Here is a 17,130-nt window from a genome sequence, read left to right on the forward strand (position 1 = left end):
AATCCAGTCCAGGTATTGCACAGACCTAAATGGGAAAAGCAAAAAATTTTTAAAGAAAGCATTCAGGAGAGTACCTAGGTGAGCATATGACCAGGGGAGAGGGAAGGAGTTCATAAGGCATAAAGCACGAAATATAAAGAAGAAGGTCAACAAATTTGGCCATGTTAAAAACTTTTATTCATTAGAAGATAACATTTTTTTAAAGTGGAAAGACAAGAAACAGCCTTGGAAAGGACATCTGCAATATCCATACTAGCAAAGAATTAATGGTCAGAATATATAAATAAATTCTGCAAATTGATTAAAAAATTAATGTAATTTAAAATTAGGTAAAAACAGGCAATTCACAGCAGAGAAGCCATAAGCGGCCAATAATTGTATAAAAAATATCCAACTTTGTTAGTCATGGGAGAAACTCAAATGAAACGCTGCACTGAGTTCACACTTGCAGCCGTTGGGTTAACAAGAGAATGGCCGTCCATTCTGCTTGTTGGTGAAGACCTAGAGAGATGGCAACTCACCTGCTGGGTTGGCCAAAAAGCCCGTTTAGTTTTTCCGCAAACTAAAAGACACATTTTTCATTTTTACCAGTAACTTTATTGCTTTAGACATTTTGAATATGTTGGCTATCTCCCACTATTGGTTTCTAGTGGGTAGAGGCCCGGGTGCTGCTAAACAGCTTTCAGTGCATAAGACAGCTCCACTGCAAAGAACTAATTTGGCCAAAATGTCAATAGGACCAAGAAACTTCGCAAATCGCTTTTGTCACATTTGATCAGTCATAGCAGTTTCTCCATACACAGCACAAATCTTGTTTTTTGTTTCAGTTGCATTTTTACCTTTCTTGAAATAAGAAAGCATAATACACCAAAAATGTCACCTGTTTTCTTCAAAATGGCAATACAAAAATTCACCAATTTTTATAAGTTTTTAAATGCACGCTGATGTAACAGCTGTCACAGTACAATCTAACAAGATTCTTTAGAATGAAGTTAAAGGCAACTAAGTGCTACTAGAGCCATCTTATGGAAAAACTAGAAGAACTTTTTAACCAACGCAATATGTGTTGGTGAGGGGGCATTAGAGTAACCCATGTAGCAGTATCTGGTACAGTTGACATCTGTACCAGATTTCCCTGTAACACAGTGATTTAGTACGGTTAGCTGCATCCTCTCTAGTAACAACAACAACAACAAAAAGGTGGAAACAAATTTAGCATTCATCAACAGGAGAGTGAATAAATTGTGGTATATTCTCACAACAGAATGTTATACAGCAAAAAAACCCCACTCATTAAAACTAAAACAACACAATCTGCATGGATTAATCCCATAAATAAAATGTTGAGAAAAAAATTTAATTGGTAAATATACACACCAGAAAAAGTCCCCGACTTATGATGGTTCAACTTACAATTTTTCAGCTTCATGCTGGTGCCATAGTGTGGCCCATTCAGTAGAAACTGGCTAGGCCACACTATGATGTACAGCAGGTTAGGGGTATTAAAAGCATTTTCCACTTAAGATATTTTCAACTTAAAATGGGCTTCTCAGGATGTAATTCCATTATAAGTCAAGAAACCTCTTTACAATAGAAAGTTTAAAATCACTGTGAACACAAAACTATGTACAGTTTAGGAATAGAGACGTATGCACCGAAGTCTTCATCAGGTTGAGAAAGGCATCCTCTTTTCCTAAATTTTCATCATGAGTGGATGTTGGACTTTGTCAAATGCTTTTTCTGCATCACCTGATGTGATCATAGATTTCTCTGTGGTGGGTAACACTGATTGGTTTAAACATCTGAACGAACCTTGCATCCCGGGGTTAAACTCCATACCTGGTCATGTTATAGGATTCTTTTATGTATTGCTCAATTCTTTAATTAAGAATATTTTATTGGATGCTACTACAGTTGTCCTACTTTTTTCCTTTGCCCCTCCTCTGTCTGGTACCCCCATTCCCACCAGCAGTCCCCCCTTAGTTCATGTCCATGAGTCATACATATCAGTTCTTTGGCTTTTCCACTTCCCATACTGTTCCCAACACCCCCCGTCTACTCTGTACCCACCAACTATGCTTCTTATTCCCCAGACCTTCTCCCCCACTCTCCCCTGCCCACTGACAGCCCTCCATGTGGTCTCTATCTCTATGACTCTGCTTCTGTTCTAGTTGTTTTTCCAGTTCGTTTTAATTGTTGTTTTTGTTTTCTTTTTAGATTCTGTTGTTGAGAGTTGTTAGTTGTCATTTCACTGTTCATAGTTTTGACCTTCTTTTTTTTCTTAGATAAGTCCCTTCAACATTCCATACAAGGGCTTGGTGGTGGTGAACTCCTTTAACTGGACCTTATCTGGGAAGCACTTTTTCTGCCCTTCCATTCTAAATGATAGCTTTGCTGGATAGAGCAATCTTGGATGTAGGTCCTTGCCTTTCATAACTTTTGAATATTTCTTGCCAGTCGCTTCTTGCCTGCAAGATTTGAGACATCAGCTGATAGTCTTATGGAAACTCTTTTGTAGATAACTTTCTTCTTTTCTCTTGCTGTTTTCAAGATTCTCTCCTTATCTTTAATTTTGGGTAATGTAATTGTGATGTGTCTTGGTGTGGCCCTCTTTGGGTCCAGCTTGTTTGGGATTCTCTGAACTTCCTGGACTTGTATGTCTATTTCCTTCACCAAACTGGGGAAGTTTTCTTTCATTATTATCTCAAGTAAGTTTTCAACTTCTTGCTCTTCTTCTCCTCCTTCTGGTTCCCCTGTGAGTCAGAGGTTGGTACATTTAAAGTTGTCCCAGTGGTTCCCAAGCCTCTCCTTGTTTTTTTTTTTTTGAATTCTTGTTTCTTCTTTCTGTTCTGGTTGATTGTTTATTGCTTCCTTTTGTTCCAAATCATTGATTTGAATCTCAGCTTCCTTCCCTTCATTGTTATATGTGTGTATGTGTGTGTGTGTGTTTATCTCAGTTTGTATAGCCTTCACTTCTTCCTTTATTTTGTGTCTGCACTCAATCATTTCTCTGAGCATCCTGATCACCAGTGCCTTGAGCTCTGCATCTGACAGGCTGGCTATCTCCGTGCCACTTAGTTCTTTTTCTGGAGTTTTGATCTGTTCCTTCTTTTGGTCCTTATCTCCCCCTCTCTTCATTTTGGCAGCTTTCCTGTGTTTCTGTATATTAGGTAAGCTGCTTTGATTCCCAAGCTTGGCACACCTGTTCCGTTGTAAGGGGCAGAGCCTTGGGTATTCACCAGGGTGGGGCAGCCCACTTCCCACTTTGTGGGGTTATATGTGTGGGGGGGGGTAGGTTGGAGAGGGAACAATGCTGCTTGTTCAGTGTGTTCAGCCCCAGTGCCAGTCACTTCCCCCACTTCCTGTGTCTGGTGCCCTTCTAGTTGCTGCCCCAGTGCTGGTTCCCAGAGTGGATGGGTTTCATTTCTAATATTGGTAATTGTATCTTTTCTTTTCTTAGTTAATTTTTACCAGCAAGAAGTTGTCAATTTCATTGATCTTTTCAAAGGACTGGCTTATTGTTTTACCGATGTTTCTGTTTTCATTTTTATTGATTTCTGCTCTCTATTATTTCCTTCTGTTTTGGGTTTATTTTACTTTTTCTGGGTGCTGGAGGTAGGAGCTAACTGATTTAGAACTCCTCTCTCCTGGGGCACGCACTCAGTGCTACACATTTCCTTTCTAGCTGTTTTAGCTGCATCCCCAGGTTCTTATCCGGTGTATTTCATTTTCTCCAATTTGCTATATCTTTTAAACTATCTTCAGACTTCCTCACTGAATGCTGTTTGGTTCAGAGATGTTTGAAAGTATTCCTGTTATCTTTCTGTTATTAACTGCTAGTTTGATCCCACTGTGGTCAGAGAGCAAACTGTATGATTTCAATGGTCTTTTTAAGGCCCAGGATATGGTCTATGTTGGCTGATGTTCCATGAGAACTTGAAAAGAATGCTTGTTGGTGGTCATTGGATGGAATGCTCTATAAATGCAAATTCAATCCTGTTGGTTGACGGTGATGAGAATTCTTCTGTATCCTGGCTGATTTTGATACTTACAGTGGAAAAGGTGGACATGATGCCTTACTAGTGCTGGGTACGTGTGGAAGTTTCTAGTCCCCACTAGGCCTGCACAGAGACCACATGGGCTGGGAGGGGAAGGGGCACTCTGTGGCCCTCCCTACCTGTCCCCAGCTGGGGAGTGTAAGCCCAGGCTCCTAAATGGCCTGTGGTGACACTGGGGGAAAGAGTTCTCATCGACAGTGAGTGGGAACAGTTCTGCTCCCCACGAGAATTTCTGACAGTGTCCCAGCAGGGAGGGAAGGAGGGTGTTGTTACAGCCGCGGCTGTGTCATGGTACTTGGCTCAAGTGAGCCAGTTATCGTCTAAGAGTTTTCTGTCATGTCAGGCTGCCCCCTTCCTCATGCTCTGGCTAGAGAGCAGGCTTTTCGTGGAAGTCTTTGTTGGCTGCACTGTTAGGGTTTGGGGTTGGAGCTTCTCCAGCACCCAGGTCAGGATATTCGGGGCAAAGAGGAGAACCCGGGAACTCACCTCCATGGCACTCGGGTCGTGAGGTCCCCAGCCGGTCTCTTCTCCCTTTCTCCTCTCAGCCTCCCTGAGCTCGTTTTCTGTGTAAGGACTAGGATTTCCGCTGTACTTAGAGCAACCGGGACAAATGCATCTCCTCCACGTTACCTGAAACTGTAACTGCTCTTTCCTTTCTTTTCTTTTTAAAGATTTTAATGCATTTATTTTTAGAGAGAGGGGAAGGGAGGAAGAGAAACATTCACGTATGAGAGAAACATCATTTTGTTGCTGCTTGCACGCCCCCCGCTGGGGACCTGGCCTACACCCAGGCATGTGCCCTGACTGGGAACCGAACTGGCGACCTTTCAGTTTGCAAGCCGGCGCTCAGTCCACTAAGCCACACCAGCCAGGGCAAAACTGCTATTTTCAAATCTTCTAGTGCGTCCTAAATATTTCACAATGACTTTTTAAGAGACTAGGTGATGCTGGTGAAAGTTAAACTATTCTTTAAGATTTGGGGGGCACAGCGACCCACTCTCGGCCTTCTCACTCTTCCTGAGGGGATCACATCCACACCCTTTCCGCTCAGCCTCGTGCTCTCCTGCCTGCCCCCTCCCGTCCCCTCTCACCAGCTCCAAGGAAAGAAGGTTAACCGGCTCCCGCCGGGAACAGGGCACCCTGGGAGACAGACGCCATTGCCAATCAGCTTACATCCAAGTCTGCGCCATGGGAAAAGGAGTTATTAAAGGGTCTTGATATTTTAAAAGGGGAAGCCATTGGAGGGTTTTGATATTTCAAGTACATAGCAGTTCAGCCCTGTGTGAAGGCTCCTGTCCCCACGAGTCGCCGTGCACAGAGGGTTCGGAGGAGAGACCGTTTACCATGCCACGTGCACATGCACCCATGTTTCAACACCCAGGACAACCCTACGGGCACATGTCAGCTGAATGCCATCCTCACCTATAACTGCATGAGTTTTCTCTCTGTGAACAGCAAGTTAGTGAAAGCTGTTTAAAATGTTTGTTGAGGTAGGCAGTATGTAATCAGAGCCAGGAAAGGGTGAAATAGAAAAAACTGCCTGATATTTTTTATTCCTTCATATTGCTAAGGCTAGTCAAGGACCATAAAAATTTACATTAATTAATTCCCTTGGAGAGGTGCAGTTGGTATCGTGGTGGTCACAGTTAAGTGGAACTCTACAATCCTTTCGTAATCAGCATAAACGATTCCAATTCCATCGAGTATACACTAATGTTATAAGTGGACACACTGAGATTTCAAGAGTGCAAGCCTGGTTGGAGATATCCAAAAATCACTATGCACAGTGCAGTGCAGGGGTCCTGGGAGGTTTTGCCATCAGATATTTCAGAGCAGGGAGCAGCTGGAAAAATCATTAATAGCAACTGGGAAAAACTGAAATTACTTTCCTATGAGCTAAGAATAACTTACATGAAAAAATGGACACTATTCAGAGAATCACAAAAGAAACTGATGGAGAGAATTAAGGCATGAAGGACGTTCTTTTGTAGGTGGTCGGCTGCTTGAGAAACAGCCGGGACCCCTGGCCAGGGCAGGCAGAGGCGCTGCGCACGATGGGAGCCAGCGTTCCGCATGGAGGTCAGAGGTCAAGCACTGGTATACTTGCGGCCCTGAGGGATTGGAGGGAGGGTGGGTTTGATGTTGAAGCCTGGGCGACTGATGACTGTCAACGTGTGTCGTCTGTGTAGGAGAGACCCCTTTTCACAAGGAAGTGTCGATTTATGTAGTGCTATAAAACATGAGCAAAAAAAAAAAGATACAGTACATATAGTTAGCCCCTTGCTACACTGAACAAAGAAAATCAGCATTGTACGATGTAAGCACCAGAATAGTATTGAGAATTATTTCCTAGCGATCTTTAAGGAATACAGGACGTTCGGACAGGAAAGATGGAGGATGAGGTTCCAGGTGTCACATGTGCGGTTGGACAGCCCTTGGGTCACTGCACGGAAGGTTGCTGCAGCAGGTGACCCCTGTGCTGCCCTTCCACCTGCTCACAGCCACAGTGACCGCACCCTGCACTGCATTCTTTCACAATCACGCGTAAGCACACTCAGCGTGTGCGTGCACACCCACACCGCCCCTCCCTAAGGTTGCTCTGTTCACCAATAAGGAAGACGCCAAAGATGACCCAGGGAGCCAGGCTCCACTGAGGAGTGTTTGAAGCAAGGACAGTTTGGATGACGCAGCCCGAAGGTAGATGCATGGCGGCCACAGAAGCCGAACTGTCATCGGGGAGAGAGCAGTGCACCGAGACTGGGACAGTGAGGCAGAGGGTTCCAGAGGGAGTGAGAACAATGGGGTGACCTACATCACAAGACCAGGGAGACGCAATCTGTTGGGCCAACTGAAGCGATCCAAAGTGCTGAAGGCAAACACGGGCATCGTAAAGCTCTAGTCAGACCAAAGGGCATATTCCTCGAGATAGTATCATGTTAGCAGGGTACAAAAAAGGAAAGAAAAGGCTCTTCCTCGTTTGCTGCCTTTTTTCCACCATGGAGATATTTTTTAAACTAGAAAGACTAAGAAAAGCATATTGAGAAAATAAACGCCTGGAAGGAAAAAGATGCACGTAGAAGGCTGGACCTTCTTTCTCAACCCGTTCAGTTTCCACGCCCTGGGAGGGTATATCCCAGGCAGCTGAAATAACTTACGGAGCAATTTTAGAGTGTCTCGTCTTTGAGAATTCACTGACAGCGAGAAAAGTACTGGAGACAAATAATATCGCCATTTTAAAAATGGAAATAAAGATTCATAAACCAGGATACCTGACTTTAAACCTTAGCCAATTTGAATTTATTAAAGAAATGGTTTGTGCATTCAGAAAATACTGGAGTGAGCAATACGTGTTGAAAAGGATTTGTGAAGAAACATTATTTCAGATTAACTTCATCGCCCTCTTCCTAAGGCAAGGGTCAAGAGACTAGAGCCCACGGGCCACTGGTCTGCAGCCTGTTTCAGTGAATTAAGTGCAGGGGAACCCAGCCCAGCCGGTTCATCTCTCTGTTCAGCATCGTCTGCTGTGCGGGCTGCTCTCACGCTGCGATGGCAGTCACACCCCATGGGACTCATAAATCCCAAAGTGTTTGCTGTCTGTCCCTTTCCAGAAAGCTTGCTGACGTCTGAGCTGGAAAATACCCCTGATGTAGTGTGTCTTGCTTTCTGCAGTGCACATATTGAAGTTTCTCGTGTAAATACACTAGAGGGATGCCAGTGGGAGTTGAGACAGGACAGGGACTTGGGGCCTGGGAGTGGAAAAATACCCGGTGGGTAGGGAGCCGAATGAGGGCCAGGCAGCCAGCAGGATAAGCAGACACAAGAAGGTCAGCACCCTACCACTTCTTGAGGAAAAAAAAAAAAGCAGAATTTTATCTCCCTTCTAAACACTTCTTTTTCCTGCCCTGACGTGGAAAATTCCACAAGCCTGCCATTTTCCAAAAGCCCGTTCCCTGGTGCGAGCCCCTGGCCCCCAGCTCAGGAGAGCAGCCCAGCAGAGCCAGCGCCCGAGTCAGGTCCCGAGACCGTCTCTCCTCTGGGCTGCCTCCCGTGTGCTCCAGCACCCGCTTTATAAAATCTGCCCGAAAACTTCTCTGGGTTTCCCTCTCGATTTCTATCTTGGGGAGCCCAAGGACCCCAACACCGGTAACAGAATCACACACCAGGCGGACTTTCCCTGGAACCGAGTCTCCAGAGACTCGCCACAGGCTGCAACTCCCGGCCGAGGCCGGGGTGCTGGTGTTGGCAGTGCCCGTGGCAAAGGCGTGAGTGGCATGCGTGCTGGCCTTGTGGAAACTTATCGAGTAGGAAATATTGAAGATGAAGAACTAATCAAGCTTGAATGTGGGGCTAAAGCCAAAATGATAAGAAGATGAAAATAAAAGTTGCATTTGTGCAAAAATCAAGTACACATCTGACGGAAGCCTGGTTTGTCAGTTCCCGTGAGAAAGACATGAGCGTTTCACTGACCCGGGGCCAGTGGTGGGGTGTGATTGGTCAGAAAACCGCCACCGAAGGGCGCCAGCGGGGCGGTAGACCAGAAAGCTCCAGGCCCTCATTCCCCCAAGGCAACATTAGACAAACAACTAGAGACTAGCTAAAATGACTTCACAGGAGCTCTGGAAACTAGCCGCAGGCCTACAGCAACCATGTGAATGGCCAATCAAGAAAAAGTCACATTACAAAACTAAGAAATATCAAGGTGTTTTTACTCGCCTTTGCCTCACTACCCCTGTTCTCTGCCCCCACCCCCCAGCCCCTGGGGAGTGAAGTACAGTTTAGAGGAAGGGAGGCCCGGTGCCCAGCTCCCTGCTGTGACCCGGAGGGGAGAGGGGTGTCCTCACCTGCCTGGGGCTGCCTGGTGGGTGTGGGCGTGACTTAGCCGAGTTCTAGGGTCCCACGTGCAGCTGGACTCTCAGTCCAGAGGAAGCCACACGGGAGGCCCCACACAGGGCTCTCGGAAACCACAAGGGGGCCACAGACGCTCAGATACCTGGGGCAGGAGATTACTAACTAACTGAGGAATATAATAGAGCAGCTCAGGCCCCAAGAAGCAGCAGGAGTCTCTTAGGGACATTAAGACGTATTTTAAAAGTACCTGTGCATAATGAGGAATTGGAAAAAAGCCCAGGGAAAGAGCGTGTCCAGAAAAGAGCTGAAAAGACCCTAAGCCTTTCCTGCGGGGTGGATCCTGGGCTCAGGATGCGCCCTGCAAATCCACAGGTCCAGGTCTCCCCTGCTTGGAGCCAGCCTGCAGACTTGGAGAGGTGGCTGCTTTTCAAAAGCCCAATTTTCAACAAAAGAGCACCAAGATGTATAAAGACACAGGAAAACACGGCCCATTCAGAGGAAGTGAATTAAGTCTCCAGAAACCGTCACTGAAGAAAGTTATCATAAATTTCTGCTATGTGTATAAAAATTTACAACCATAATACCTACTAGATGTCTAGCCCTTTGCTTCTCACTCACACCACACTCATCTTGTCTGGCCCTCTGTGACTACGTTAGATATTACATTATCCTACACATGCATTACAGTAATAAACAGAACGTGGGAGGTTACTACATTCATCTAAACAGATATTATCATTGCCAAGGCTCAGGCATTAGCCCATTTCCCAACACTAGACAGGCAGACAACAGTAGAAATGGAACTAGAACCCAGGTCTTCTGATTCCTAATCCGATGTTCTCACCACGTACCACCCACAGGTAACAGTAGCCCAGCTTGCCTGCCTGCCCACACCGTGTTCGGAAGGCAGTTTCCTCGGATCCCACTTGAGGGAGGATGCAGGCAGAGGAGAGAAATGAGATGGGAAAGGTCCAGGCACACCGTCCCTCGGGAAGCCAGGACTGTGATGGACGGTGGTGACATGTTTGGCCCAGGGCCCCCGGGTCCCCTCCGCTGCTGGCATGGCAGGTCCCAGTCTTTAACACCGGCCACTCCTGCAAGCTGACGCAAAGTGCCTACTTGAGAATTGGGGATCGTTTCCTGGCACTGGGTCTTGGGCCTCTAATCCTTACTGTTGAGTGCAGTCCTTGAAATGGCTGGGCCGGCCATGATGACTACAACTACTGCAGGGGAGGGGGCTCCCCTGGCACGGGTCAGGAGACAGCCGCTTCAGGGACCTCTTCCTTCCCCCATTGTGTCCCCTCGCCCCTGGCAGTCCAGCAAGTCTCTATCCTGTTCCTGGTTCCCCTGGTCACGTGAACTAGCCGGGCCTCCTCAAGGCCTCCTTGGGCTCCAGCAGAACACCTCCGCCCCCCCGAGGCTGCTGACTGACGGTGGCTCCCTCCCGGCCCCCAGGTCCTGAATTCCCCCCTCGTTCCTCCATCACCGGCTCACAGAGCCCCACCTCCTACCCCAACACTGGGTTCCTTTCTCCTGGGCCCATTTTCACCTCTAGCCCTTTGGTCTCCCTGCACCATTCAAGGTCTTCACTCTCTGTCACGTAGGAACTTTGTCCACTGCGCCCAGGGACTGAAATGCAATGACCACGTGCCTGTGCCCAAAGGTACGTGTTCACGTGTTGCGGAGCAACGGGTGAGAAAGGGGATGACACAGAGGGGCTGGGCCAGATCCTTCAAACCTAAGACCATCAGGATTCCGTCAGACTCCCAGAGCAGGAGATCGGCCAGCAATCTGGAACCTTCCATGCTTCTCTTCACTTTCACTGAATGGAGGCCACCGTGTTCAAGGTGGAGCCCAGGTCGTCTCCCCTCCAGTGAGTGTGAGTCCCCCCTCCGAGGAGACCCCCGTGGCATGTGGGCAGGGGGGCCAGGCAGCAGCGGCCACTCTAAGTCGCTGAGTGACGGTGGGCACACTCCTGGCTTTTCTGAACTTGGTTCCTCTTCTGTAACAGTGGAAGACTAATAACTTGCCCTAGCTACAAGGAGAGCTTGGGACTTCACACACTCACTGAATCAAAACCAATCTGTAGCCGTCAGAAAAGGTGTGAGAGATACATATAGTGATAGTAACACAATTTCTGTGAGAACCAGATGCGAAACGACTCCTACCTTTTAGGGCCTGGTCCTTCCTGCTGTCACTTGTGTCTGATTCTGGGTGCGAGTAGACACTGCTCTTGGAGGACTCGGAAGCCGGGTCTTTCGACCACAGGTAAGGCTGGAACAGTGCAGGCTTGACGCCGAGGGAACCCTTTCTGCTGAAAGTTGAGACATAAGTGACACCTGTGAGATGGGAACTGCGCAGCGCCCGCATCACTGATGCCTGCGGCTTCTTCAGGTGACCTTGGCCGAGACCAGTAGGGAGTTTGCGGACAAGTATCGGGGGGCTCAGGTTTTCGAGGGTCTGTGCAGAGGCTGTCTACACCGCAGCCAGCACGAAGGCGCTGCGCACATTAGCAGGCACTTCTCACCCAGCATAAAACCATAACCGGGTGCCTACCAGGTGCCTACCAGGAGTGCGGCACCGCGGGGGGTGCCGGAGGGTGAAACAAGGCCAGCACAGGTCCTGACTCCTGGCAGTTTAGAACCGAGGGCGCTTTATATCCGGTGCTTCCTGCCACTTTGAGGAGAGAGGAAGGGAAAGCATGCTGGGGCCCGACCTGGACTTCACGCGAGGCTGTCTCATGCTAGTTTGGGGACCGTGGTTTCCCCCGGTTGCCTGCTGACATTGGGGTGGGATCCGTTCCTGTGTCTGGGTAGTGGCACTCCCCCCTCCCAGGTGCCCACCTGTGGGAGTCACCTGTTTCCCGGCTCCTCCCCGGGGGAGGCAGCTCCGGCTGCCCAGCCGGCTCTGCCTGCAGGGCACGGGCAGTGGCTGTGCAAGGCTGAACATTGTTTCTCATATTTACTAATTAGCTTGTCGGTGACACTTGTGAACTGTCTCATCTCTTCTTCATTCATCCTCTGACGACCTCTGTGTTTTCCCGATCAGTCTGAGGGAACTCTTTGTAGACCAAATGTCACCTCCTTTGTTGTGTTTTTAAACAAAATACAAACAGCTTGCTGTTTTCCCTGTTAATTTCACCTGAACCTAGAGAAGCTTCTGAGGTTTATATGGAAATATATTCGTCTTTTCCTCTGTGATTTTTCTCCTTTCTCCCAAAACATTTCATTGACACTTTAATCAACCTGCCACATGAATGCAGTTCAAACTATGTTACACAGAAGGGCTTCTAATAAAAAAGTAATCACCCCCTTTCCCTCTCGTGAGAGCCAGCTGTTTTTAAGCAAGTCTGGTGCAGATGTCCTGAGGACAATCTTCTCACTTCTAAGTTATATGTCACTGACACTTCTTGACTTATCAGCCTCAGACGCGTCTTTGGTTGATACAGACCTCCACCACGACAGGGGAGGATTCGGCTCGTCGGAGACCACTTCCCCGACGCTCCCCCGCCAACCGCGGTTCCACCACCTTCGGTTCCTCCGTCTGTCGGCGCCCCATCTTCACGGGCCGGGCCACGTTTAAAACCTCCATTTCCTGTTCTGTCACCAACACAGGACACAGTGACTGCCACCTCCACCTTCTAAACTCTGTCGTGAGAATCTTCTTTTCATCGTCAACATTTGATTATAGTAAGTTTTGACTGCAGAGTTATGTCTTTTTGTGATTTAGCCAAAGGTTGGTTGAAAATGTTGAAAATTAATAGATAATTGTTCCCTGCAAGACTAGCAGTTGGCTGTGATTATTCTTTCTTCTCCATCCACATAACAATTCCTAGCTCTACAATAAAAAAACTACGTTTCAGGGACCAAGTCCCAGCTGACCGCCACCTGTTCGCACCACAGCTTTCGGTTCACATGAGGCAGGGGCAGGGGCAGGGGTAAGGGCTGACGGGAAGTGCATCTATTCCAGACCACGCCCGTCAGTTAGGTGAGGGTGTCTGTGTTCACTGTGGTGAGATGCCAGCTGGAGCTGAGCTGCAAAGGGTATGCCAGTCTCAATAAGGCAGCTTTGGGAGTCCAGGGCCCTGTCCCTGAAAACACAGTCCAATTAGCTCTCCGGGCCGTCCTTGACCCCAGGGGGAAATGTAGTGGGCGGCATATGCACACTGAGGGTGATGTGTCCAACGTGGGCCCAAGCGCGCCGTCTGTTAGGTTGGAGGCCACAGCCCCGGGGTGGGAGGTCCTGGCCGGAACCCAGAGCCTGCTCTTGCACAGAGCTCCCCTGCAGCGGAGCACGGGCGCCTGCCTCCCACCGGACCTGAGCTCCCAGCAGCTATAGTGAGGGCTACGTGGCAGCGATGTTCCCGTCCAGACATGGCCCAGGAGGGGGCTATCTCCCTGCACCTACGGGTGCTGATTAGAAGTTTTGACTCCTTGTTATCCATGGACAGAGAAGCCGAACCGCTTGCTTGGAGGAGGAGATCGCCCTCAGGCTGAGTTCTTGTGTCTGTCTTCTTTCTGCTAGAGGACGGCTTTGGGAGCCTCCTCGGAGAATGCTGGCCCCCGAGGGTAGAACATGCAAGCGCTGGTCTCCCAACTTCTGGCTCCCACGCGGAGTTACTGAGCTGGTCCAGGAAGCACCCCACGGACAGGCATAAGCTGAGGCAATACCGCTGACACCTGGGTTTTCCAGGCACGGACCAACTCCTCCCTCTGTCCCCCACAGCGGGAGAGTGCCACCAGGACCCCAGGCCCGGGGCCTTTTCTCTGGAAGTACAACCAGACCGAGTCCTTCCCCTAGATCCAGCCACAGGTGCATTTATGTTCTATGGACGAGGTCTTGTATTCCAACCTAGACAAACACAAATGTTCTCCCCTTTCTAGTGAGAAACATAAGAGCCCATAGATTTCATGGCCAGATCTCTAGCGATATAAATGTAGTCTGTTGAAGAGAACACAGAAGGTGGCCAGAATGCCCTGGCCAGATGGCTCAGCTGGTTGGGGCATCGTCCCTCACGCCAGAAGGTTGTGGGTCTGATTCCTGGTCAGGCAGGGCACATGCTCATCATACACTTGTCTAGGTTGCGGGTACAAACCCTGCTCGGGGTAGGTTAAGGGAGGCAACCAATTGATGTTTCTCTCTCTCTCTCAAATCAGTAAACATATCCTCAGGTGAGGGTTAAAGAAGAAAAGAAAAAAGACAATGGACGGTGGTTATTAGACACGGCATTGGTTTACCAGGGCTGCCGTCACAGTTCTGTGAGCTGAGAGTGGAAACCCATTGCCTCGCGGTTCTGGAGTCTCCCAGTCTGGGGCTGGGGTGAGCAGGGCTGGCTCTCTCGGGGGCCGTGAGGGGAACGCCGTTCTGGGTCTCCCCCTGCGCCTGGTGGTCTGCTCGCGCTCCTCACTGTTCCTGGCTTCTGCATCCCCCCCCGGGCTCTCTCCCTGCGTATATGCACCTGCATCCAAATTTCCCCTTTTGTATATGGACACCCATCATATTAAATTAGGGGTTCACCCTACTCCAGTCTGAACTCATCCTGACTAACTACACCTGTGATGACCCTGTTTCTGGTCAGGCCACATTCTTAGCGCCCCAACGTAAGAATTCTGGAGGGATGCCATTCAACCTGTAACACGCGTGTTTTGGTTATCTTATTTTTGGAAAAAAGAAAGAAAACCTCTTCACTTAAAACACACACCAAAAAAGGGATCACAGAGTAAGTTCTGCCTTTTGACAATGACTTTCCCTTTGTAGCAAAGAAACATTGGAATGAAAAGGCTTTGGAAGTCGAGGTCAAAGGGCGGTGGAGTTGAAAGACACACGTGTTACCTTGTACAGAGGGTCAGACTGGTCCCTTTTCACCACGGGACAGAGGACACGCAGCCCATTGCAGCCTACTAGGCACTTTTTCTTTTCTTTTTTTCTTGTTATAGACTGAACGTTGTTTGTGTTCCCTTCTCAAAACTTGTATGTTGGAGTCCTCACCCCCAATGTGACAGTGTAAGAAGGCGGGGGCTTTGGGAGGTGACCAGGTCAGCAGGCGAAGCCTCCGTCAATGGGATTGGTGTCTTTAAAAGAAGAGACACAAGACAGCTCGCTTCCTCTCGTTGTTTTGCGCCGTGAGGACACAGCGAGAAGACAGCCACCTCCCTGCCAGCCAGGGACAGCACCCACGCCAGGGCCTGACTGCACTGCCTGCTCCCGGATGCCCCCGCCTCCAGAGCCGTGGGAAGTGACCGTGAGCTGGGCCACCTGTCCACGGTGATGTGTTACAGCAGCCTGAACCACGACGTTCTCTTTCTCGCCGTACTCCCGCCAACCTGCCTTTGTATGCTAAAAACTCCCAGCTAAATAAGCCCTCGGAGGGCCGCAGTTGTGACACTGTCACAGGAAGCTGATCAGCTCATCACCACGCCAGGTCTCCAGCGCTGGTGAGCTGTGCAGGCTTGAGCAGACCATTCGAAAGCGACAGCCGTTTTTCATCATCCGATTACTGAAGGAAACCCCAAATGATATAACAATAAAACTCAGAAATGAAGGAGAATATTACTTATTTTTAAAACTGTCATTCTCCCATAATACATCACCCTCATAGACTATATACCTTTGCTGTGGCAGACTTTTAAAATAACATTTTAAGGTTATATTCATACTTTAAAGTATGAATAACATACTTTTATAAACTTAAAATAATATTTTAAGGTTATATTCATACTTGGAAATTATAAAATGCTCACTGTTGAAAATATGGGGAAGAACAAAGAAAACTAAGATTGACCTCATTATTAAAAGACAATAACTGATAGAATTTTGGTGTATTTCTTTTCAGTGTTCTCTTTCCTTCTACATACACATGAGTATCTGTAGACCTGCATTGTGTGGGGTGTACATTTGCATCTGACCTTTAACACTTATTATATTATAGGCACTAATTTGTATTTAACTCTTTATCTAAATTTTTTAACATACAGAAACATGAGAAACTTAATTGTATCTTAAGGATCAATTTTTCCCATTGTTTGAATAGTTCATCAAATTCTCAAGGATTTTTTAAAGATTTCATTTATTTTTAGAGAGGGGGAAGATAAGAGAGAGAAACATCCATGTGTGAGAGAAACATCGATTGGTTGCCTCTCACATGCTCCCAACTGGGGACCTGGCCCACAACCCAGGCATGTGCCCTGAGATTGAACTGGTGACCTTTCAGTCCCCAGGCCGGCACTCAATCCACTGAGCCACACCAGCCAGGGCTCTTGTGGATTTTTAATAGATTTTTAGGATATACACACATTTATATATATACTTTTATATAATGTTTAGTATAGACAATTTAGAAGTTACAGAAAAGAGATAAAGAAGAAAAATAACGGATACTTCTAGAGCAGGGGTGTAAACCCATTTTCACCAGGGGCCACATCATTCTCGAGGTTGACTTCAAAGGGCCAAAATAATTTTAGGACTGTATAAATGTAACTGCTTAACCGTTAAGGAGTTGAAATTACATTCGGCCCTTTGAGGGCAACCTCGAGGCTGATGTGGCCCCCGGTGAAAATGAGTTTGCACCCCTGATCTAGAGGAAGATCCATGGTCAACGTCTGAGCGCTTCCTTCCGGTCACACTTCTTGCCCGCTCTGCTGCCCTGTGCTCGGATGCGCCGCAGAGCCGGCCGAACCCACAGACCCCTTCTAGCGAGTTCTCCACTCGGTTCTGTCACCACTCTGGCTCCAGAGGACTGGAGGGAGGATGGGCGTTCAGCACAGGGGCAGCCGACCTGTAGACCAGCCTGTTTCCCACGAGGGCCCTGGCTAGAGACCTCTGCCCAAGAGTGGCACCCCACTGCAGATGGCGACTGATCACCCAGCCAGACCTTCGCTTGGGGAGCGCGGGTTCAAGCCCTACAGAGAGACAGCCGATTGCGGCAGAGCCAGCTGAAGCCGGAGCAGAGTGTAGTGGACTGCCCCCAATGCCAAGCACTAAAATCAGCAGTGGCGGGCCTGCTGTGGTCCACAGGGGGTCCTCCACTCACACATCATCAGCTCTCGAACCTCGCTTTGCCATGTGAAGCACTGGAACCCTGAAATGGCATTTTGTGCGCTGGATATCAGCTAGTAAACATTGTGAAATAGAGCCACTGTACTAATTAGAGATGTCGATTGCAAATCACAGACACCCACTCTGTCTACTTTGAATACTAAAAAGGGAGCTACTGAAAAGCTATTGG

The 17,130-nt window shown here is 48.2% G+C and overlaps 1 protein-coding gene across 1 annotated transcript in view; it reads right to left on the minus strand.

Moving 5' to 3' along the window:
- Nucleotides 1–6,145: 6,145 nt before the first annotated feature.
- Nucleotides 6,146–17,130, minus strand: part of LRGUK (leucine rich repeats and guanylate kinase domain containing) — a 102,590-nt gene continuing 91,605 nt past the window's right edge. The window contains exons 20-21 of the mRNA XM_045855580.1: nucleotides 11,075–11,220; nucleotides 6,146–6,288 (exon numbers count right to left, since the gene is read on the minus strand). Of these exons, the coding sequence (XP_045711536.1) occupies nucleotides 6,146–6,288; nucleotides 11,075–11,220 (289 nt within the window). The remainder of the gene's footprint in view (nucleotides 6,289–11,074; nucleotides 11,221–17,130) is intronic.

This window comes from Phyllostomus hastatus, unplaced genomic scaffold, assembly GCF_019186645.2.
Source record: "Phyllostomus hastatus isolate PE091 unplaced genomic scaffold, TTU_PhHast_1.1 phas_scaffold_114, whole genome shotgun sequence".
Lineage (NCBI taxonomy): Eukaryota > Metazoa > Chordata > Mammalia > Chiroptera > Phyllostomidae > Phyllostomus > Phyllostomus hastatus.